The sequence below is a fragment of the Falco cherrug genome, chromosome 7, assembly GCF_023634085.1.
Source record: "Falco cherrug isolate bFalChe1 chromosome 7, bFalChe1.pri, whole genome shotgun sequence".
Classification (NCBI taxonomy): domain Eukaryota; kingdom Metazoa; phylum Chordata; class Aves; order Falconiformes; family Falconidae; genus Falco; species Falco cherrug.
Window position 1 is genome coordinate 28868519 of NC_073703.1, and position 23154 is coordinate 28891672.

At 43.5% G+C, this 23154-nt stretch overlaps 1 protein-coding gene across 8 annotated transcripts in view; it reads left to right on the plus strand.

Annotated features, from left to right (window-relative positions):
* The window catches only part of CEP170B (centrosomal protein 170B), a 60512-nt gene extending 38636 nt beyond the window's left edge, over positions 1 to 21876 (plus strand). For 3 of the 8 annotated variants that reach the window (XM_055716278.1, XM_055716280.1, XM_055716284.1), the window contains 9 exons: positions 950 to 2722; positions 5957 to 6206; positions 8364 to 8523; positions 12943 to 12981; positions 13543 to 13686; positions 15271 to 15359; positions 15890 to 15983; positions 16915 to 16966; positions 17665 to 21876. In XM_055716278.1, coding sequence (XP_055572253.1) covers positions 950 to 2722; positions 5957 to 6206; positions 8364 to 8523; positions 12943 to 12981; positions 13543 to 13686; positions 15271 to 15359; positions 15890 to 15983; positions 16915 to 16966; positions 17665 to 17900 — 2837 coding nt within the window. In that variant the 3' untranslated portion in view covers positions 17901 to 21876. The remainder of the gene's footprint in view (positions 1 to 949; positions 2723 to 5956; positions 6207 to 8363; positions 8524 to 12942; positions 12982 to 13542; positions 13687 to 15270; positions 15360 to 15889; positions 15984 to 16914; positions 16967 to 17664) is intronic. The other 5 variants (XM_055716285.1, XM_055716282.1, XM_055716281.1 and 2 more) reach the window with 4 other exon arrangements.
* The last annotated feature ends 1278 nt before the right edge of the window (positions 21877 to 23154 follow it).

Below are 23154 nucleotides of genomic sequence, written 5' to 3' on the forward strand. Positions count from 1 at the left end.
GGCTCTCCTTGTAACTGGGAAGACAGCTTACAGACCCCATGGTCCTGTTGGTATGTGAGAAAGGGAGAAGAGCACTTTGTTGGCTTTTGTAAACATTTTCAACCTTCTTGTTTTCAACCTTTTTGGTTGGAAATATTTGTCATTACCTTCTTGCCATCAACAGCTGTGGATAGCTTCAGTAAAGATTAGAAGAAACCTTTAAGGTTTCCGAGTTTTACTGTCAGTTTTCACACTGTGTGAGAACCTGACTCCTGGAGTGTTTGAAGTATTACTGTCATCAAATAACCAGTTATCTTGGTATTTAAAAGCAGTATCAGATATGAAGTCCTGGCCAGCAGCATGGGAGAAATAAGAGTGCACTTTCTATGAAGTGTGTCCATACTGATAAGTCCACCCACGCTGAGGTGGTGAGCTCTAATTCAGAGCCTCTTAATTGTTATAGGGTCTTTCTCCTGAGACTTTGCTGTGGGATATGATTGCATGAGAACTTGACCTGTGAAAAAGACTATCTGTTTAGTCAAATGGGTTATGTTGTGTAGAATTGCACTTTAAAACACTGAATTGCTGCAGTGGTTTATTGACTTTTCGTCTCATTCCTGTGCCCTGATTTATTGTAGATAGATGCCAGCAATGCTTTTAGCCCCTAAGGTATGTGCTTGTACTGAGAGGAATATTATGGGAGAATGGAAGTCCCTACCTTGAGAGAGGGAAGGTGTTGAGCACTGATTCAGCAAAGGAATTAAGTGTAGTGCCTGTTTTGATAAACCTGAGGGAGTGAGCACCAGCCAGGCCCTGTTGATGTTCATATTACATAAAAGCTTAGTTCTAAGCACGTTCCTTGTGAGTACTCTTGTGGACTTGCACTTTGCAGGATCAAGCTTTTCCTAAATAAATAAACAAGTGGTATAGTTGTACAACAGTTGATTCTTGTCCACTTCACTCCCTGCAGAAAGCAGTGTAGCCCCAAAATCTGGGGAACCAGAAAACGCTGCACCCTCGAGAACAAGGCGCCTTCTTCCCCAGCTCCCACCAAGTGACAAATCGGACAGCCCCACACCCACGGTCCTGGTTTGCCAAGAGTCCTATTCTGAGGTTACCAAGAGAACCATCGTGAAGGACCACTGTGTGGAAGCCTATGGTGATCCCAGCAGCCGCCTCTTCATCCAGGAAGACTTGGATCCAGATAGCCTCAGCGATGCCAGCAGATCTGATGATGGCTTCAGCATGGAAAAAGGCAAGAAATTTAAAGAGAACAATAAAATGCTAGAGCAGATGGGGGAAGACACAAGATCAGAGAGCCGGCAGCCAGGAGCCTCCCGAGTCTCAAACACGAGAGCTGTGAGCGAGCCAGTTTCTACTTCATTCTACATTGGTGATGATGGCAACGATGCGGGGATTCCCTCCAAGCTCTCTCTGAGCATGTCCCATGCTCGAGCAGACAAAGATGGCAAGGATCAGGAGTTTTCCTTCAAGTCTGCTGGCACACCAATTCCTGGAAAGCCACCGGTCAAAGATGTTAGCGCTTACATAAATGCAGCTGGAAAAGTCGTTATTTCCCTTCATCAGAGTCTTCCTCAAGATCAGGAAAACATGGCAGGAAAGGAAGCATCATCTTTTGTTAGACAGGAAAGTTTTACCAAAGATAAATCAAGCAGTGGTGTTCCTCAAAATAAACTCCCACATATTTCAAGTCACCCTCTGCTTAAAGATTTAGAGGCTGTTCGATCAACTCATATGGACTTTGGTCAGGAGACTCATCTTCTCCTTAAAGACACTGAAACTGCCTTGGCAGCGCTGGAAGCCAAATTACTTGGTCAAAGCCAACAGCTGGAGCCCTCAGAAACTGCTGGTCAGTTGGAGGACTCCTTGTCAGGGGACTCAGATGTGGACACTGCCAGCACGGTCAGCTTGGTGAGTGGCAAAAACGTCCCAACAAATGCCCCAAAACGCAAAGCGGTCGTGAGCTTGCAGAAGGAGAAATCTTCCTCCACGCCTTCCATCCAGGACCAGTGCGGGCAGCCCAGCGCTCGGGACAGGCTGACAGAGAAGCGGAAAACGCAAGCACCAGAAGCGTCAAACCGTGTGGAGACCACCAAACGCTTCCAGATGAAGCGGAGTGCTGGGACTCGAGGGTCGCTTGACTTCACGGACGACGAGAAGAGCTCGAGCTTGCCCTACTTGCCAGTCCCCGACGCAGTCGTGTCTGACCACGAGCACCCGGTAACCCGGCCAGTTCCCAGAAGGAAACCTTTTACTCAATCCACCAAGGAGGACCACAGCAAAACAACCTCAAATGTGCAGAAAATCCAGCAAGTTCTCACCCGTTCCAACAGTTTATCCACTCCACGGCCCACAAGGGCCTCAAAGCTACGTCGTGCCCGTCTGGGAGATGCTTCGGACAACGAGTGCATCGATACGGAGAAAACGGCCTCCAACTCTGAAGCCACTGCTCCGGGCACCAAGCAGTCCACGGAGACGAAGAAGCTCTCTCGGCTGGACATCCTCGCCATGCCGAGGAAACGGGCAGGTTCGTTTACGGTGCCCAGTGACTCTGAGACGGCGCAGTCGAGGACGGGGTTTTCAGGCCGGAGTGTGGAGTCCTATCGGAAAACAGGTGTTTCAGAGGTTAGAGCCGCGGCCAGGAAAATAGCAGCCGCTGCCTCTGCAAAGCAGCCTTTCAGCAGGACCCGTTCAAGCAGTGTCAAGTATTCCTCCTCATCCAGTAAGTGCTTGGGCTTTATGTTTCTCTCTTATTCCCATCTTTCTGATCTATAGGCTGTGCATGGTTGCCAAGGATTGCTATCTCAGTAATACAAGTGCTGCATCGGTGAGTACAAAGTCTGCGTTAATGAGCAGTATGGAGGTTGAGATTTCCTGGGGGTTTAGAGACAGCAGAGCATCTCTCATACCCAGTGAGATAGTGGTGTGGTGTTGGCAGTAAGGACGTTGCAAATAGTGATTTTTCTTTCCCTTTTCCTGCCCCCCTCCCACCCCCGTTACTTTGTTCTTTGAACAACCCATTGCCGTTTGACAGAAGCATCTTAGCCATTTTTCTGTTAAAAATGTAGAATTTAGTGCCTTTCCAGTGCCACAAGGAACTCTGTTCTGTTTTACTTCGACTTCTAAGATTCAAAGTTTGCTCCCAGAGAGCTTATAATGGTGTTGGTGACAGCTGATGTCCAAGGTGGCAGGTTTTAAGGCATCTGAAACAGGAAAACAAGAAATGGATGTCCCTATGTTGTGAAGGCTGTCCGTTTGTTCTTCCTGTAAATGCAGACGTGGAGCTGGACACCACGTGTTGATTGCTCCAAGAGATTGCCGCTACTGTGTATTTTCATTCACTTTTGCCATAGGTAAGGCAGGTGCGCAGTTGTTTCCTACGAGAGGGAGGACTGGGGACTCTCCTGCCCTACAGCTGTGCACTCAGCAGACCCTTGCAATATCAACATTTGTTGTATTGAAATCAACCTTTGATTAAGAGGTGGGGACAATGCAGTTGACAGCTCTAAGGTCTTAACTGGTAATCACAGATTGTCCAAGTCCCAGTCTATGCCCGTAGTCCTTGACCTGCCATGGAAGTGGCAAAGCGGATCTGTCTGCTTAGGTTTTTAGGAATGACGGGGGGCCAAAGGGACAGGCAGAACCCTTTGGCTGGGTTCCTCAGGTCCGTTGAGAGGGATGCTATTTTCAGCAGATCTGTGTTCTTGGAAGGGGTCTTAGGGTTCTGGATGTGTCCTTTTCATATATTTTCAAACAGTTGAAATAATTATCCTTCTTGCAGTGTTCATTTTTATTGCATGCTAAAAATGTTATTTTCTGCTACTTTTGATTTGAATTGTTTTAGTGCATCCAGCTTCCCTTTCATTTTAATGATTTTTTTCTTACACATTTAAATATGCATGTAAATCAGAATGTGAGTAAGCTAAGAGTATATACAGTCTCTTCTCTTGCCTTTTTTGAGATAATGCTATTATTGACTTCTTGTTAAACAATAAGCAAATTAAAGCAAAATAACGTGGTCAGACTTTTCCGAACAGGAGGCACTCTTTGTGCTCCCTCTGCCTTTGGACCACAGACTTCAAATCATTTGGAGAAAAAATGATAAGTGTTGGCCAGTTCTTGCTTTAAATGAATTGGTTTTTGATTTCTAGAGCTCTGTAGCAGCATGCTAATACCTTTCCTAGTCTGTAGTTGCAGCAGATTATGCTAATCCTTTCTTTGAGATAGTTGCTTTTATAATACTAACCTTCTAATGCCTTGATAGGATTGTGGACCTTGCACAAGCTCTAAGTATACCAGTGTACTTCATGCTTCATCGTGCTGTACCAAGTGTGTGATGCATGTTCCTCTACTAACGCTATTAAAAATATAGTGAATCATCACCTAGCACCCTGTTCCTGGAACAAAAGTGAAATGCTGATAAACTGACTTGCTGCATTTTGCCATCAAGACATTTTGTAGCATGATACAACAACCTTTGAGAGCACTGAGTGTCAAGACTTGGGAGTAAGGAGGCAGATGTGGCTGATTCATTCAAGGATTTCTTAAAGTGTTTAGCTAACCACAACAGTTTCCAGCTCTCCTGGTGGGAGAAAGTTAATCTTGCTAACAGAGGAACAGAGTGAACTCTCTGTCCATGAGACAATAAAATGCCAGTAGATTGTCACACCATCTGAAGTAACTGTATGTGAAATAATCCAAGTTAATCCAAGTTACCAATTCTGAAAGCTAAGAGCCTCTTTCCCCTGCTCCTTTGTGTACATGATTTGTTTATCCAGTGTAACTTGAATGGTACTGAGGGAGTTGATTCTGATTTCTCTTTGCATACAAGGATGAAAAATGAGGCTCTTCTTTTTAAAATTGCTGTTCAGTAACAGGGTGACCTCTTGATTCTAAACCTGTGTTTAAAAAAAAATAATCTCTGTTGATGGAATATAAGCAAATTTATTTTTTTCTCTGTGTGTGTATATTTTAAGCCAAGATACTTACTTAGCTGTAGCTGAGATAGCAATGTCTAGGAATACTTTTTCCACTATACAGTAGTTATCTATAGTTTCTGCATCTTACATGCCAAATTTGTTATTTTTGTTTGTATGATCTATGATGCTTAATTTGCTTGCAGTGTTTCAGTGTTACAGTAATCTTGGTAACACATTGAAGGATTTAGGTGTTGTAATTTTAAGTAACTTGGCTGGTTCTGTGTTTGGTGGGTCTTCATTCTCCAGGGAAGGCCAGAAGGGAATGATGCGGTATCCATAGAGAGTGTAGTGAGGCAGCGAACACCGGGAGCCCAGTTTTCAAATAAGGACATCTTGATGCATCCCGTGCAAGGAGGACCTGGGTGTCTACAGATCTGCAGAACCAGTTGGGATAAGTGGGCAGCTTCCACTTGGCTCCAGGGGTTGGAGCTGGTCCTGACTGTGTGAACACTCTTTCTTGTAGTGTCAACAATGGTGATTTGCGAGGCAGGAGGTGAACGTGGGGGTGTGGACTCTTGCAAATAACACCAAGCTCCATAGTCTGTTCTTCACTTGCAAACCCCCTCCTTTTGCTTGTACTCGCAGCTAATTGCAAAGGTGTCTGCAGGCTTGAAAATTGGGCTCTTTTTAGAAAAGGACTTCTGTGGGGCTATGAGGAGTCTGAAACGTGTGCTGCTTACACACAGAGTTTCTGTGCATGGAAAGCCAAGTCTCTGGTAGTAATTTACTACACTGGAGTTGTTAGCATAGTCATTTTGCTTTTCCATTGGAATTTTCTACTCCAAATTTGCATAGTGAATGGGAGCCACAGAAGTGCTCAACTTTGAAATAAGCTCTCAGAATGTGCTGTTTAATTTAAAATCTGCACAGAAACTCTCCTTTCCTTGTGCTCTTGGGCTAGTTTTGTGTTAACCTTTTTGCGCTTTTGTAGTTATTTACTACTTTCCCTGGTCTGAAACCAATTCATTTTTTATAAGCATCGAGGCGGAGACCACAGGGTTCAGATTACACTTCTACTTCGGAGGAGGAATATGGCTCAAATCACAGCTCCCCTAAACACAAAAGCTCCCATACTTCAACAGCCACACAAACACCGAGGATGCGTGGCTCTGGGCTCAGCAAGCAGAAGCACAATGGCAGAGAAACAGATGAGGATGAAGATTTCGATGACCACCCTGACCCCTACAACTTCATGGCGCAAACAGCAGAGATAGCAGAAATAGCCAGGTGAGGTGGGGCTTTACGTGTTGACTCACGTGTTGGAAATGGATTGAGTTTTCCCTGGTGTTCAAACCCAACCCAGGTGTGGAGGCAGAAGGAGAGGCACTCTTCCTGTTGTTTGTGTGTCCCCCATCTCCTTCATATCTGATTATTGATTAGGTAAGACTTGGAAGGTTTTCATGAAGTTTTACCGCCTTGAATGTACCTTCTCTCTGGAAAATGCCAAGGTGCAGGGTATTGTATCATGGCCTAGTTTCTTGTGCAAGCTGTGGATGGGTCTCCTCTTTTAGCTCAAAGTCTGTCAAAAGTTGGAACTGTTAGACCTGCTTACCTGCTCTCTGCTGGAAGCCAGCAGGTGAGTGGCTGGTGTGAACTGCCCTCATTCTCCGCAGAGGAACTCAGATGGATTAGTAAAGACTGAGTGTGTAAACTGTCAAAGCTGCTTTGCCTGGAGCCAGCAAGGGAGCAGTAGGCAGTTGCTGCAGGACAGAACCCTCTTTGCTTGGTACAATTGAATCCAGATCCGTCTAGGCCCTGTATATAAATGAGTCGTTGCTTAGCTTGATGGCCCTGGATACTGTGTCTACTGGTGGTCTGATGGTTGCCCGGAGGACCTTGGCGGTAAAGCAAATAGATTCTTTTTTTAAACAGTGGCATTTGAGGTTTGACATCTCTAATATGCAACTGTGTTATGCCAACTTTCCAGAAATACTGGTCTCCCATTGTACTGGCCATACTTGAAATACTTTTGACTGAGGAAACTGTCTTCTGCCTGCTTTTGGTCAGCATTTCCATATGGCTTGCCACACTCATCTCGAAAGGGCTTTTCTTGCCTGAACCATTGCTATCAGGCTGCTGGAAACGTGTCAGCCTTCAAACTGGGCTGCATTACCGGTGCCGCACCAAGCGTGCATGTGGGAGACGCTGGCTTCCCTCCTCGCAGCATTCCTTGCATGGGAGAGCGCTTCTCGCAGCAGCTGTAAATAAAAGGTTGCATCAGACTTGTCTGGCGCTGCATGTTGCAGGGCTCGGTCACGGAGTCTGCTTCGTAATTGCAGTTCTGATTTCCGTTGCTGCTCCCAAATTAACTGGGAGGGGTTTACAGGAGTCAGACAGAGTTAAAAGGGAAAATGCCACTTGTTTACAGTAAGTGAATCACATAATGGATTGCCTTCCGTGACAGCGCTATACAGACCAGCAGGGAGAGGGAGCATCTTAGGCAGGCAGATCAAACTGCTTTGTATTAGTTCAATTATGCATTTTCTTCCCAAGGAAATATTTTGATGAACTGACAGTTTTATCACGTTGGTTGTTTTTTTCATTTGAAGAAGAAAGTGTCTTTCAGAGGAAGCAGGTTAGCTGTAAGATTGTTTCTTTTCTGAGACGCTTTTCTTTAAAATTACCACATCTGCTTTTGGTCTGAACGAGCTTTTTTTTAAGCTCTGCTAGCAACAATGCAGAGACAGAAACTGTTTTTGGGATCTAGAGCAAGTAGAGCAGTGTGCTGCAGTTGCTAAGTGTTAACTGGACAACTGTCAAGGGAGTTGAGGTTTTGAGACTTGGTTTCTGAAAACCAGATCCCTTAAGGTATGCCATGCTTACCCTGGTAACCCCTCAGCCCTTCTGGAGAACATGGAGGCAGATTTTGCTTTGCAGCCTATACAACACAAGGAAGAAGGAAAGAAAATTTGAGGGTTTATTATTTAAGTAACAAAACAAAAAGGTGGTTTTTTTATGATATGGGCTTCTTAAGGGAAAACAAAGAAGTCCCAAGAAGAAAAACAGTTCTACCAAAAAAATCAAAAAAAACCCAAACCCAAAAAACCCCCTGAAGGAAGTAGAGTGGATGGGTGGGACAGCAATAACACTAAAGCTTCTGTGTGGATTGTCTCCAATACTTTCTGGTAGCATGTAGTCACTAGAATTTGCTTTTTATCAAATCTCTACTTCAAAGCACGGTTCAGGAGGGGAGGGGACTTATTTTGTGTGCAGCCAGAATGTTTCTCGGCACCCTGCCAAGGCACCCCAAAATAACCTGCTTTCCCTAGCCTCTGCAAAGGTTACAGTTCCCACAAATGTTTTATGGCTTCTCTTTTTATATTTTATGAATGTGAGTCTTGTATCATGTGTCCTAATGGCTCTGCTGCATGCCCCGTGCTTTAGACTCAGCCAAACCTTGGTGAAGGATGTGGCCATACTTGCCCGAGAGATTCATGATGTTGCCGGAGATGGGGACTCACAGAGTTCATCAGGGACGGGACCAAGCACCTCCCTCAGCTCTGTGCCCAACACTCCTGCTTCCACCATATCGGCCAGAGAAGAGGTAAGATCCCGAGTGACAGAAATCTCTGCCTTTGAATGCTCGTAAGTATGTGGGGCACAATTGTGGGGGGAGACCAGGGCAGCATCCCCAGTTGCTGCAGCACTGAAAAATCCTCATTCCCCATCCTCTTAAAAAGCACCACCAGCAAGACTGACTGCAGACTGTTTAGGGTGCTCTTTATTTTGCCCTCCTCTGTGCTAAAGCCGGCCTTGCCAAGAGGGAGCCCTATTTCCTAAAGATCTCATGGCCTCTGATTGGACTTTGGTCCCTGAAGTTTGCATCTGAGGAACAGGATGGTGTGTGCCGTTGTTCCAAGGAGCCAGAGCCTCTCGCCTTGTTCAGACAAGGCACTGACCATGTGCTCTGGCTACATGCTCTGTACCAGCTGTGTATTTTGTATCTCTGCTTTGGGCTTTCTGCCGGGGCTGTTGAAATGCTGGGCAGGTCTTACCTGAATCCCTTCCCTCCATCTTTGTGTCGTTGGGCGAGGCCAGGGACTCGCTCTCCAGCCAGAGTGTTGAGCAAGGAGAGCAGTTAGCTGGGGAAGTGTCTTCCAGCTCTTCAGTGGAGCTGTGGCATCCTCCTGGGCTGTGTAGCACAGTTTGTATGCACTGGAGTGGGGAGAAGAGAAGTAATTTCTTAATTCGGCTCACCAGTGCTGTGGCACAGGGACTCAGCTCAGACTTGGCTGCAAGGTCACCAGGAGGCTTCAGCTGCTAAATGCTGCTGTTTAAATCTAAATTCTCTCCTGTCTACCACCATCGTGGGCTTAAAAAAATACACAGCTTGCTCTTGTCTGCTGTTCAGATGGGCCTTTTGGCCCCCTGTTGTCTCACTGTTGTAAGCATTGCAGGCCTGTCCTAAGCAGGCTTCAGAGCTGAGGACCAAACCCGTCACCCTCTAAGGGAGTACTTGGAGGCCCTGTGACCCTGCTGTGATCATCACTGTGACCCTGCTGTGATCATCACTGTGACCCTGCTGTGATCATCACTGTGACCCTGCTGTGATCATCACTGTGACCCTGCTGTGATCATCACTGAAGGTGCAAAACAAAATTTTAGGGAGATTACCAGAAGATCAGGGAGTGTGGCTGTGTTAAGCCAAGGTCAGCTGCAGCCTGCTCAGCAAGGTTTTTTTTTCCTGGGGCCCTTTGGAAGCCTCAGTGCACAAATGTTTCACAATAACATCAGGCTCTGAGATAAAGTTGTTCTGTTGCTTTGTTTCCTTGTGAGCGCCACACCCCCAAAACTGCCTTTTGTATTATTCTTTTCCGAGCAGTTCAGGTGACGTATCTACCTTACTTCTGACTTGCAAATGGAAGTTTGCTGTGGGTTGGTAATGCCCGTACTCCTGTTCCTGCCAGAAAAGCAGCATACCTACCTTTTTGTGGAGTGCCACTGAAGGGTACCACCGTAAGTCAGGTCATACAGAGGACTATGTCCTCTGCTGGTAGAGGAAGAGGCACCTGTGAAACGTGGCGTTTCTGCTCTGTGCAGAATGATGGGCTCCAAAGTGTGTGGTTGTGATGCTGAATGGCAGGATCACAAAGCCAGGATTGCTTGGACCCAAATTGAGGGCTTCTCTGCTACATGGCTTTGCGGCGCTGCTGGGTGGGACATGCCAGTCAGCCCCTTCAGGAGTATAAAAATAGTCAGGAGAGCAAATGTAGGGCTGTGCTGTAGGTAATGCTCCTGGCAGTACCCGCTGCTAGAGCAGTTTTTGAGATCTTGCAGTGGCGTGAAGGAAGAAGCAGTGGCAGGAGCCATGAAGACAGATAACCCTTGGTGTGTCCAGCCAGTGGTGGCGGAAACCGCCGTAAAGGCTTTTAACTAGACTCGCTCCAAATAAGGTTGTGTGATTTCAGCAGGGCCAGGTGCTGGGGGGTGTTTGAGTTACCCCCAAAATGCCACCATTCATCAGTGAAGCTGCCTTATGTTAGTGATAACCAGCAACAGGTTAAATAAGCAGGATTTCTGCTGGCTATGCTGAGATGTGGAGTTGAATCCCAGATAGCTTGGGATCCTGAACGGTGCATCCTAGGGGTCCAGTTATGAATGGGAGCAATTAAAAGAAATACGGGTTTAATAAATGTGCATCTCATCTTTGGAACTGGACTAGAATCGGCAGACATGCTTCCCTCAGTCTAAATACTGCTGAATTTGTGCCAACACAATTATTTTTGGTTTAATGCAGGGAAGTTGCTAGGAAATATCTGAAGATCAGTGTGTGTGATGCTAAGCGCTGTGAATTTTGTGTTTATTAAACAACTTTATATAAAATATTCTAAGAAATGACAGTGATGAGAAATAGCTGCTATAGTTGTAATAGCAGTGTATTGAAACACCTGATAAAAGGAAGTATATGAATAAGAACTGTTTGCTGTGTTTGACTGTTTCTTATACTGCTCTGGCTCCTGCAGTGTTGTATACCATTCTGCTAGTTCTTGACTTTCTACTGCTATTTATGCCTATTCTAATAAAGTGGGGAAGAATAAATGCTGATGCTAGAATCATTTTTAGGGTTTAATTCCTACCAGAAACTTCACTTTGGACCAGTGTGTGGGACAGCATTTCTCAGCCTCAAATGAATTGCTTTTTATATTCCTTTAAATATGAAGTGTCCTCGTTTCAGCTGGGATAGAGTTAATTTTCTTTTTAGCAGCTGGTATAGTGCTGTGTTTTAGATTTAGGATGAGAGTACTGTTGATAACACATTGATGTATCAGTTGTTGCTGAGAAGTATTTACACTAAGTCAAGGACTTGTCAGCTTCTCATCCCACCCCAGCATCGAGCAGGCTGGGGGGCACAAGAAGCTGGGAGGAGACGGAGCTGGGACAGGTGACCCAAACTGGCCAGAGGAGCATGCTGTACCGTATGGCATCGTGCTCAGCGTATAAACTCGGGGGAAAGCTGGCCGGGCATCAGTCGGTGGGTGGTGAGCCATTGCATTGTGCATCACTGGTTTTGTATATTCTAATTCTATTATTACTATTATTATTCCTTCCTTTTCTACATTATTAAACTGTCTTTATCTCAACCAATAAATTTTACTTTTTTCCCTAATTGTCTCTTCTGTCCCACTGAGTAGAGTGGAGTGAGTGAGCAGCTGTGTGGTGTTTAACTGCTGCGTTGCACCATGACACAAGCCTGGTTAAAGGTTAAAGTCATCAGTGTTCTCTTAAAAGTTAAGATGGAGCCTTAGGTGTAAACCTTATTCTTCATGTTCTGTCCTTTCAGGAGTAGTGTTGGCTTGGATGTTTGCCAGGGAGGTTTTCAGTTTCCCCAATGCATGTTTGGGGTAGTTTTGTTTGGTTTTGTATCTTCAACTGTATAGTTTATAATAACCTAAATTCTTGGCATACTGAGTTAAGTACTGCTACAAATTAAGCAAAACCTCTTCAACCAACCAAACCAAACCAGAGTTCAGCAAGGGTGAAATCTTCATGAATCCTGTTTACCGAAGCTCCAGGTTGTTTGGGATGCCTTGGGTTGTTGGTGCGTAAGTTTTACAGGATCCAGCTTTCTACAGAGCTGGGCAGTCAAGAATTGCAGCTGCTGCAGGTGTAGTCAGGTGGGTCATTCCAAATCACTGGCCACTTTGCAAATTTTGGCTCTGTGTGAAATTCTTTTAGTTGGTCTTTTTTTAAAGTTGATGATGTATAGCAAAAACTTCAGAGCCCAATTTAGTTTCTGAAGTTATTGTTTAACTTAATACTGGTATTGGTATGACTAGAGGAAATGTTTGTGGGCGTGACAGAACAGAAAGCGTGAGAAGAGTCCAGGTCACACATGAAAATCTCCTGGTTGTGGTGGAGCTGGTGCTGTCCTCACTGTGTTTTCAACTGGTTGTGCTGAGAACTGCTGGACTGTAGGAATATCTCATTCCTTCCTGATGCTGTTTCACTGCCGTAAGCAGCCTAACTTACTGGTTCTGCACTTCATGAAAGGATGCTTAAAGAAGAGAAGCTTTATTAGCTAAGCGTTTTTGGCTTTTGTGCCCCTGTACCATAATATTTCATACCTTCTGCGTGTGTATAACCCAAGTGCTATTGCACAGAGCGTGGGGAGCCTGAACCTTGGATGGCACATGGTTTCCTCGCAAGAGCTGTGTGCTTTGCCAACCAAAGAGCCTCCTGGCCGTATGTTTAGCCTGTTCTTTGTGCTTGGAGGGCTGCTGGATTTCACTTGGCACGGTCCGTTTCCAAGTAACTGGGGAGCTGCCTGAGACCGCCTCTGCAGAACTGGTTGGTGACCAGGACGCGGGCTTCAGTGCATGCCAGGGGTGGGCATTGAGTGCTGGTCCTCGGGAATCTGCTTTTGGGAATGTCAACCCCAAATAACCCCAAACCATGTGTTCTCTGATACTTGCTGCCACAGTCACTCACTAGCATTGATCTCTTTGTTTCTGTTTTAACACAGATTGCTCGTAGATCTTTTCGGCTGGCATATCCATCTCAGGTGCACTTTCCATCCCATTATTTTTGTATCTCTGTCTTGTCGCTGTTACTTTCCTGCCCTTCTTTTAGAGGTTTTGTCTGTCAGTCAACCAAACAGGAATAGCTGTTTTATCTTTTCTGTTCTTCCTGTTAATTAATTTGCATTATCAGTGGTTTTGTATTGCTTTTTCATCTCTTCCATGTGTTACCAATTGGTTTCTGATTAATTTTAGTGTGGCTTTAATGTTGCGTTGATAAATTAAAACATGAGATATGGGAATACAGGACCTTTTTGAGTTTTAGCTAAATTCAAAAAAGGCAAAGATGTACTTTTCAAGTACACGTGCAAGATTCAAAATTATAAAATAACCCCACTGAGTTCAGTAGGATGACTCCAGTGGGTAGACATGCTTGCAGGATTGGGGTCTAGTAATTTGCTTAGGAACCCATACCTGTCTGAACAAGACTTAAATGAATCAGTGTTCCTCTGGGGCTTGCCTGAAAATCTGCAATACCTGCAGTGAGTGCCTGTGTGCCTCCTTCCCTACTAATTTTTAATGACTCATTACTCATTATTTCCAAGTTGGTGCAGCACATTCCAGAAGCAAGTCTGAACTACCAGAAAGTGCCTCCAGGATCAGTGGAACTGAAGGATTTTGACCAAAATATGAACGATAATAGAGAAGAGGATGCTTCAAGAAAAACGAGGACAAGAAACCGTGAGGAGGCAGGCCACCTTTTTCTTTACTTTATATATGACATTGCTTTAAGCTGCAGTATGTATACCTGTTCTTTCTAAGCTGCCAAAAGAGGCAACTCAAAAAAAAAAAAAACCCCACAAAAAACAAAAAAACCCAAAAAACGCAAACCAAAAACAAAAACAAAACCAAAAATACCTCTCAAGAGCCCTGAATTGTAGGTATAGAAACAGTGTTTAAAAAAGAAAAAAAAAAAAAAGATTCACCCTTCTTGACGATGCTGACTGGAAGTTTCCTTTTCTGTGTAAAACTCCACTAAAACCTGAGGCTTGGTCACTTGTTTTTCGGGAGGAGGCATTCAGTGTTGGAGCCTACTTAGGCTGTTTCACTTCTATTTTAGAGAAAAACACCAAAACCTTAGCTTTGAAATCTGCAGCACTGATAGTTTAATGGCACCTTACTTTTCTGCAACTGGCATCCTGGTTAGAGCTGCCCATGGAGCAGCAGTGGCAGAATCTGGACCTTAGGAGGAGTTTCTGCAGCTGGGCTGGAGTGCTGTAGCACACCTGGCTTGCTGTGCCATGCCGTGCAGAGAGCAAGCCACTTGTTCTGATTTGCTTCCTCCAACATACGCAATTTGATGCGATTCTTCTGGGCTGAGAGAGCAAGGTGACCTGGAAATCACTGTGATGATGCTAAGGGGTGAGGAAGACTGGCCTGAAACTTGAGGCTGGGGATGGTGCTGGGCTGAGGGGTAGTGGGGTGATGCGGCAGGAGAGTGAAGTGCAGGCTGCTGCTGCAACGCTCGGCTGTTGCTTCTGCTTGCTTTCTGCCTGCTGGCTCTGGTTGGGAAGGAAAAGCTGAGGCAGAGCAGGCAGGAGGGGAGAGCTGGACCAGCACAGTCACTGCGCTGCTCTGGAGGAGGAGTGTGACTGAGCCGGGCTAACGAAGGGGGAAATTGGGCTGAGCCCCTGGTACTGGTACTGCCCCTGCCCTGCCCCTGACTTCGAGCAATCCCTCACTTCCATGTGGAGAGGTGCCAAGGCTGAATAAAAGGTGCAGGTTCAAAGTGCCACCAGCTGATGTGGGCTTTCCTGGCAGAAGCCCGGGGGCTCTGCTGAGCCACAGGACTTGAATATTTGGGGGTTGGTGAGTTGTTGTTGTGTATTTTAATAAAGCAGAATGTAACATGGTGGGATACTTGGCTGCGAAGGTGGCTTGAACCCATATAAATAACAGTAGATTGTTTCAGTGCGACTGCTTGTGGGACTTTTTTGCATTGTAATTTGGCTTTTGAGGGCTTTTGGTGGGGGGAGGTGCCTGTGAGGCTTGGAAACTCTTAAGCTTTTTCTTTCAGAAATGCTTAAGTAGTTACCTTACTGCAGACAACTCTGTCTCTCTGTCTCTAGAAAAAAAATCTGAACAAGTTAGTATTAATCTTTTTTGCCAAAGTGCTGCAACAAAGCCACACGTCATCTTAATCTCCTTTGAGCTTCAAGTATCGTCCACATAAATGAAGACGTTTGAGTGGAGATTGTTTGTTGTAAAAAAAATTCCATTTTTGTAATACGCCGCTTTTGCTGAAAGTTCTCTGATTTGCCCCTATGTTTTAGGTCATCTTTGACAATCTGATGTTGAACCCAGTGTCCCAGTTATCACATACGATCCGTGAAAATACAGAAAATCTAGCTGAAAAAATGAAGTAAGTAACTTTTTATCCCTGGCCTGAAATGTTGACTTGCTGCTGAGTTTGTTGATTTACAGTTGTGGAAGATAGTACATTGTCTCCTTGGAAAGCAGGGAATCTCGATGTAGGAAACTGTGTGTGAATGAGGGGAAATATGATTATTTGCCGTGTCTTTTCCTCATATGTTTGGCCTTTGGAGTTTTAATGATGGATTTGTAATGCTTCTTGATGCCTTAACTTTTAAATGTTGCCTGTGCAAAGCTACAGCAGAAAATCGGTGGATTCTCTCCTCTTTCCTTTTCTGTCCCGAGTCTCTCAGAAAGCCTGCAGGTCACCAAGTTTGTGAAATCTCTCCATACCTTGTTGTTGCTCTAGAAGGCACCAGTTAGGGAAGGACTTTAGATTGTTCCTAAATCAACTAAAAGGTGCTTTGTCCAGTTGCTAATCCACTAATCTTTGTTGCCACGTCTTGTGATAATGAAGTCTTTTAAACAAGCAGCTTTTGAATGGCAACTTTAAGACCTGCTCTGCTTCTTGTGCTGCAGGATTCTGTTTCAAAACTCAGAAAGCACCTGGGAGGAGATGGAGGCCAAAATTAATTCAGAAAATGAAGTGCCAATTCTGAAGACATCAAACAAGGTAAGACCATGCAAACAAGTGAAATACTGAAGGCTTTTGTCCATGAAAGCTTTGTAAGAGACCAAAACAACAACCTCTGGCCCTTCTCAAATCTGTTTCTGAAATTACTAGTCCATTTGCATGTGTTGAACTGCTGTGTGTTGTTGCTGTTTGAAATGTGACAAAGTGAATTCCTTCAGCTGTTGTGTTTCACGAGCTCTTATCCTCTCCCTTCTGTGGTTCATCTTCAAAGACCCAGCCCCTTAACAGATGTTCAAATTCAGGGTCATTAAGCCTCATTTAAACATCTACCAAAGCATCACCTACCATGTGGTTGCCACAGCTTCAGTTGTAGACAGGTGGTTATCATGAACGTTTGTTTTCTTCACCTGTAACAGTTTAATAATATGGCAATAAAAAAGCTTCAGCCCTAGGGTGTTGTCTGTGCTCTTGTGACCTCCTGTTGTCATTGATGGGGACTGCCAGTAAGGATTTAAGGACACTCATGGACCCAACAAACACGGCTGATGCTAGTGTACGTGTAACACTCTGCGGGACCTGTGTGGCTGGGTGCTACCACAGTATAGATGTGGCCAGTTGCTTTGTCTGGTCTAGGAGTTGAGTTCACAAGTAATCTTCCAATATTTAGTGTTAAAGAGGATGTGGGGGAGCCTTTTTACAGTTAATCTGGCTAGCATCTCAAACCTAAAAAATCTCTGTGACTGTGAATTGGGTGGTGTGGTAGCGCATGGTGAAATGATGCAGAGCAGAGGTCCCTGTGTACTGACCAAGTGCACCTCGATACAGATACTAGCTTTGTCTTTTCTTAAACAAGCAAGGTTGGAATGGACTTTGAATCTTATTGATCAGATGAGGCAGAAGGATTAAGACTAGATTCCTTCGACAGTTGAGTACTTTGCTTAATTTCCCATTCTGATGCTTTTCTTTCTAGGAAATCAGTTCTATCCTGAAGGAGCTGAGAAGAGTTCAAAAACAACTTGAAGGTTGGTCATTTAAAGTGTTCTTTTTGTCTCTCAAATGCCAGTAAGTTGCACAAAATAATATGACTTGATTTGCCAGTGAAAGCTGGGAAAGGATGCAGAAATTTAGTTTGTTAGCACAGTGCTCTCTGTTGAGTGTGCATATGGAATGAACAGTAGATTTATCTTGTGCTGCCAATTTTTAAGAAAATTGTTGACTTTTGAAATGTGGAAGCTGTTGCTGTGGAAATGCTTTGTTTGTGGTAATTAGCATATTCCCATAACGTGAACTGACAAAGGTCTGTTCTGCTGAAATAATATTTAGCAGCTCTTTCAGCCAATAAGCTGTACTGTGCTTTTTGGACTTGAGTTTTGCACATGGATCTGTGCAGTAGAAAAGGCAAGACAAGCTCTTGCATTGTCTAGAATATTAATCAAGGCATACATGCGTCATTTTGGGTCCTGCTAAAAGCTTGCCCTTTGGCTGCTTTAGTTTGTTTTCTCCAATTTAACCAGAAAGTTGAGCGTCCTGTAGCTTCAGTTTGGGAGAAGTTTTGGTTGTTAAAGCTGCTTAGGCTTGAAGGTACTAATGAAGAAAATACTATGACTAAAATGAATGCGAGTGCTGCCTGCAGTTCTGCTGCCTTCATTTTATTTAGAAACTCTGCTGAGTGCTGCTAATATGTCTGTGTATGTCTCTTTTTCTTCTTCCCCCTCCCCAGTCATAAATGCTATCATTGACCCTACTGGAAACTTGGATGTAGTTGCCAGTAACAAAGCATCTTCTGCTGCTAAGCAATCTACAGCCACTAAAGTCAGGACTGCTAACGCTTCTGTGTCCACACTGGAGACTTTGTCCCCAGCACAGATGAGAAACTACACACAGAAATCGAACTGTGGGTCTTCTAGCTTACAAGATTCGAATTTCATTCCTGATGGAGAGAAATATGTGATCTGATACAATATTTTGTATTGCTATCATATTGTAATCTACTGTCGCATTAGTATTGTGTATGAGTGGTTTGTGGACAGTTTGTGTGGAGCAGTTGTTTAGATTGCTAACACGTTGCACAAAAAAAAATAATCTATGCTGTGAGGGTGAATGGAAAGTCTGTGTATGCCTTTTAAACAAGACTAGCACTGTGGAGCAGCACATATTCAGCATAGAGGCAAACTGATTTTAGAAAATTACTCAGTCTTGCAGTGTGCCATGAGAAAACAGGCTTTGCATATGCTCCATTCAATACTGCCGAAGCTAAAGTGTTCTTGCATTGGCCTGTTTATAATTATTCAGTTGTAATGAGGCGTAATTTAAAAAAAAAACAACACCACTTTTTTGGTACTATGTTTGGTTTGGTTTTATTTGTTTGATTGGTTTTTTTTAAGTGTATAAGTGAAGCATTACAACTCTGTTGGAATCGATGTGCAAATCCGACAGAATGATCGTGCAATATTGTGGGTTTCTAGGAGAAACTCTTACTACAGTTGTGTGAGAAGTCCTTTTTGGCAATCATAAAAAGGCAACCACACTGAAGTTGTGAATCCTTCTTTTTCAGTCCAAAAACCAGAATGAGACAGAATAAACCCTTTGTTTTCCTCTTGGGAAAGTGTAAAATTTAATAGTGGTATGAATGTAAAGACTACTAATACAGTTACTATTTTTGATGATGTTTCAGGCCCAAAGTTTGGGCAGGTACAAAAATTCAGATTTTACAGTTTAGCTTGCCAAATTTTCATGATTTTGGTACAAAAGCTGTCTTGAAGCTGCCTTTTTTTGGTTGTGGGTTTGTTGGTTTTTTTGTGGTTTTTTTTTTAAATATACAGACTTTTTACAATGAGCTAGCTACAAATGCTCTTGGCTGGGCCAAAGACTAAGATGTTTGCAATTAGCTAATTGCTAAGAAAAACATCTGTTCCAATGGCTCATGTAATAAACACAATTGCACAGTTGCTGTGAACTAGCGTTCACTTGACAGCACTGAAAATACAATGGCTTAAATGTAGCTCCACCTTTATGGCTAGTTCTGCTACAAATTTTTTTTCAATGCAAAAGTGCTTGAAGACCACCGTTCTGTGGTATTCCTCAGAAACTATTCAACAGTGTCAAGCGCTTGGTACATTTGGGATTTTTGTCTGGATTTTATTTTTGGTCTGTTATAATCCTAGAAACACTAAGGATTGGGTGCAGTTGCACTGAGCAATTTCTCATTTAAAGTTGTTTTTTGTGTTCTGTCTTTCTGTTAAACTGCAAAACACTAAGCAATTTTTGTTACTTTAAGGACAAAAGTTTTGCTTTTGAGGGGACCTCTTCCAGACGTGTTTGCTCCCAGTTTTCTCTGTCTTGTATCAATTCCTTTTTCATTCTTCCTGGTCAATAAACAGTAATCAGGTAAAGAAATTCTTTTGTAGCCATGGAGGATATGCTTACTGGGAAAGGTGAGCAGATGAGTTCCACTTTGCCCTCATACAGTGTATAGTTTAACCAGTGAAAATGGTTTCCCAAGCTTGACTGCTTCTTGTGTGCTGGCTTTATATTTTGGGGTGGGTAGTGGATTCCTTAGTTAGCTTCAGTAGTTACCTGAGCTTTTCTGCTAGAATATTGTAACAGTGAGAACCTGTTAAAATAATTTAAATAAATAGGGATGCTCACAGAGTGTTTAATCTTACTAGTGAAGACCATGATCGCTTTCCTGGTGAAGCCAGAGGGAGCTTTCTAGTAATTTCAGCAGAAACAGGATTGTTCCCAAAATGGGAGTATGCCATCAGGCCATTAGTTTCTTTTGAGCGTGCAAGATTGCTGGCTAGTAAACAATAGGTGCAATTATCTTTCCAAGATTTCCAGTAGGTTTTAAGACTCATCTGCTTATGTGGAGATGCTGTTCCTTGAAGAAATCTGCTGGATTTCACGTAGATGAGTGCAGAATAAAAAAAGAACTTGCCCTTGGTGTTCTTCTGCCTGTAACATATGCACTATCTGAATGTGTTCGTTCAGTCATTTATTCTGATCTGTCTTTTCTTGAAATACCTGACTCTGTCCTTGATGAATATCGTAAGTGTTGGCATTGTTCCTGATATGAGACACAACTTTTCAAGCCCTTGGTTAGGGTTTGAACCGAACAGGTGCTACCCTAACTCACTAGGAGTTGCAGGACCTTCACAGATAAGGTGGTGGTGTTGGTTTCCGTTTTGCTGTAGACACAAGTGAATTACTCAGACATCTTTTTTATTATTATTTGTTAACAATGTTTCCACATCTTCATGGCTATGCTCTTGTGGATTATTTTTTTTTCTCTACATGTCCTTGATGGAAGTTCTTTTTACTTTCACTTAAAAATTGCTTGATTCTTCTTTCATTGATGAACACATCAGGGGTGGATTTTCTTCCTTGGTTGCTCTGTTCTGAACTTGAGGCAGCGCCCACAGACACCTTACATCAATTAAATCAACCCGCAAAATATGGTACCTCTTCAAGTGACTAAAGATGCAACAGTAGGTGTCTGTTAGAATTCGGATATGTGTGTGTGAAGGCGGGGAGGATGCCCAGCTTGATTTGTTTGTGAATCAGCCAAACTGTAAAATGTTTCTGTGTCCTGACACAAAGTTCATCCTTGGATCTTTGCAGTTAAAACTGTTTGCTAATCAACGATGACATGCAACATATTTTTTCTTGCATTCACTGCTTCTGAAGTACACCCCGTTCGCACTTGCCTGCTCCAGATAAGCCAAAGAGCTAGCCACTTGACTATTACTCCTTCGCTGATTGTTCATTCTTACAAGCAGTACTGTATGCAACCATGCAAACACCTCTGCGCGGCTCCAGTGTGACTCTAACGGGTGTGTAGTGGTGTATCGGGGTGGCCCAGGGTCAGTCCACAAGATACCTGTTGGCTTCCATCAGCTATGGATGGGCCTTGCATTGAGCTTGACAGGGGTGACACTGACCATACCATGTTGCTTTCCTGTGTTTTGTATCTGACTAAAGAAATGTAACAAAGGGTGGGATTTTCAAAGTCTTAGGGAAGCAGGTGCTCAGGTCATTTTGGGTTTCCATATGCTTTGGGTGCCTGATGCCATGAGTACCTTTCAAAATCCCAGCCCTCAGCTCTTCCACTATACTTGAAAACAGTGTTCTCAGTTCGATGCTTTCAGATGTTAAAAACTTACTCTGTTCTGATTGTGTGAATGTAAATTCCTGGGAGGATGTGTACAAGCTTTGTGAGCGAGGACCTAACTGTATCTATGGTGATGTCATGTCATGGTCATGCTCCAAGAGGAAAGAACGTCTGCATCATCTTTGAGTATTTTAGTAAAGGTACAACTAATGGAATGTTTACATACAGCCTACTGAAAAAAAAAAAAAAAGAGGAGACGGAAAAAAAAGAAGATAAAGTGTAAAGTATTTAAGTGCAAGATTCTACTAGTTTTTTCTCGTCTTGCAGATCACAGTAGCTATTTTTGAAGTTCTGTAAATGTGTATAACTTTTGCAAAGACCAGACAGAACTACCTGTTCACTTTCGATGTGCCCTGTGCTGAATTGTGCCTATTTCACTCTCTGCTGTTGTTATGCTGCTGATTCTGCTGTTCTGAACTGTTCACTGGATCATTCCATTTGCATGCAACACAAATGCAAGCTGAGCTGTCTGAGAGTAAAGCTGAAACACGTTTGTATAACTTGAATCGATTAATGACTATCTCTGTTCCACACCCTCCTGAAATACTGTGTATAAAGTTGATTTGTTTCTCCTGCCCTGATTTTTTTTCTGCTTTTGTTTTTTTTTTTTGAATGGTAATTTATTTTTGTTTGGATTATAGGCAGTATCTGTACATTTTGTTTCAAGGTGATATTGTGGATGTCTTTAAAAAAACAAATTGTTATTTTATATAATTTTATCATAAAGTTGCTCTAATAAATCATTCTTTTATCATGTGAAAATGGGTCTGGATTTCATGTGTTAATCTCGGGGGGAGTATGTATTGGATGGACTAAATTTTTCAACTGCCTGTTTACATTGGTGTTAAGTACAGTGTAATGGAAGAGTTGTCAGCAACAGAAGACACACAGTGCAGCTGGATCCATCCTGCTGACACCTACGCCTGGGGCAGATCCCTCTCCAATAGCACAGGGGTCCCTTTCCCTGCACCTGTACTTACAGGCTTGATGTCCCTGTCACTTGAGTGTGGTCTTACTGCTGAGTATGGTATGGTGATACTTGATTTAGTTTTTGGTACTGTTTTATTTCATTGCCATCATTAACAATGGAAGTTTAATCCAGCTTGGATATGATCATTTCCCAGCAGGTATGTGATTACAGAAAGACATCATTAGACTCACTCTTTTGCTCTCACATTATATATATATATATATATGTATATATATTAGATATCTATATTAACATTTACATGTCTGTGAAATTATCTTGATTTTTCCCTTCATTCCATCACTGTCCTTCTTCCCTCCTGCAGTTCTTTCTGACCTTTGCATCCTTCCTGGCACTTTTGAAATAACGTTAATTCCTCCTTCCCCTCTGCGCAGCCTTCAGGTGCCTCCAGCCTCCCCCAGCCGGTTCAGTGCCACGTGGGATTCTGCCTCCGTACCCACTGCATTAGCACAGCTTCCATAGGAAGTAGAACGTGCATAGCTGACAAAAACATTGCATTGATTGCCAGCAGTAACTCAAACGTCAAGGAGGGGGAGGGAGATATTAGTACCTAACCAGGATCAGTGGGGGACTTCCCGTCCTCTGGTGACATTTGCATTACATCTTTGAACATGAGACCTTTTATGCTTAAAGTTTTAGGGAGGGATTTTGTGTTGAAAATAATTTAAACTTTAAAAATTCTTCTGCCTTTCTTAAGGAGGCTTCCTTATGCTTAGTTTGCGTGTGCGATGTCTGCAGAGAAGGGTTTCTGTGTACAGGGCTGGGTTACACTCTGAATTGCCTCTCCGCAGGCTTCCCCAGCAGTACTGAGTGGTATTTGAGTTGGGATGCTATGCCAAGTGCCCTTTTGAAATCAGTAGTACACCCACTTCATTAATTTTTAACAGTCTGACTGAATAAACAGAAGAGGTAGTGGAACTGTGGCCAAAACTATTTGCAGTGGAATGAAAGCTGCTATCTGGCAGAATGTAAAACTAAAGGATAGATGGCAAAAGTAGTGATCTCCTGTGTGTGTCTTCCTGCTGAGTGTTCAGCTGCAATCCTGCCTGCTC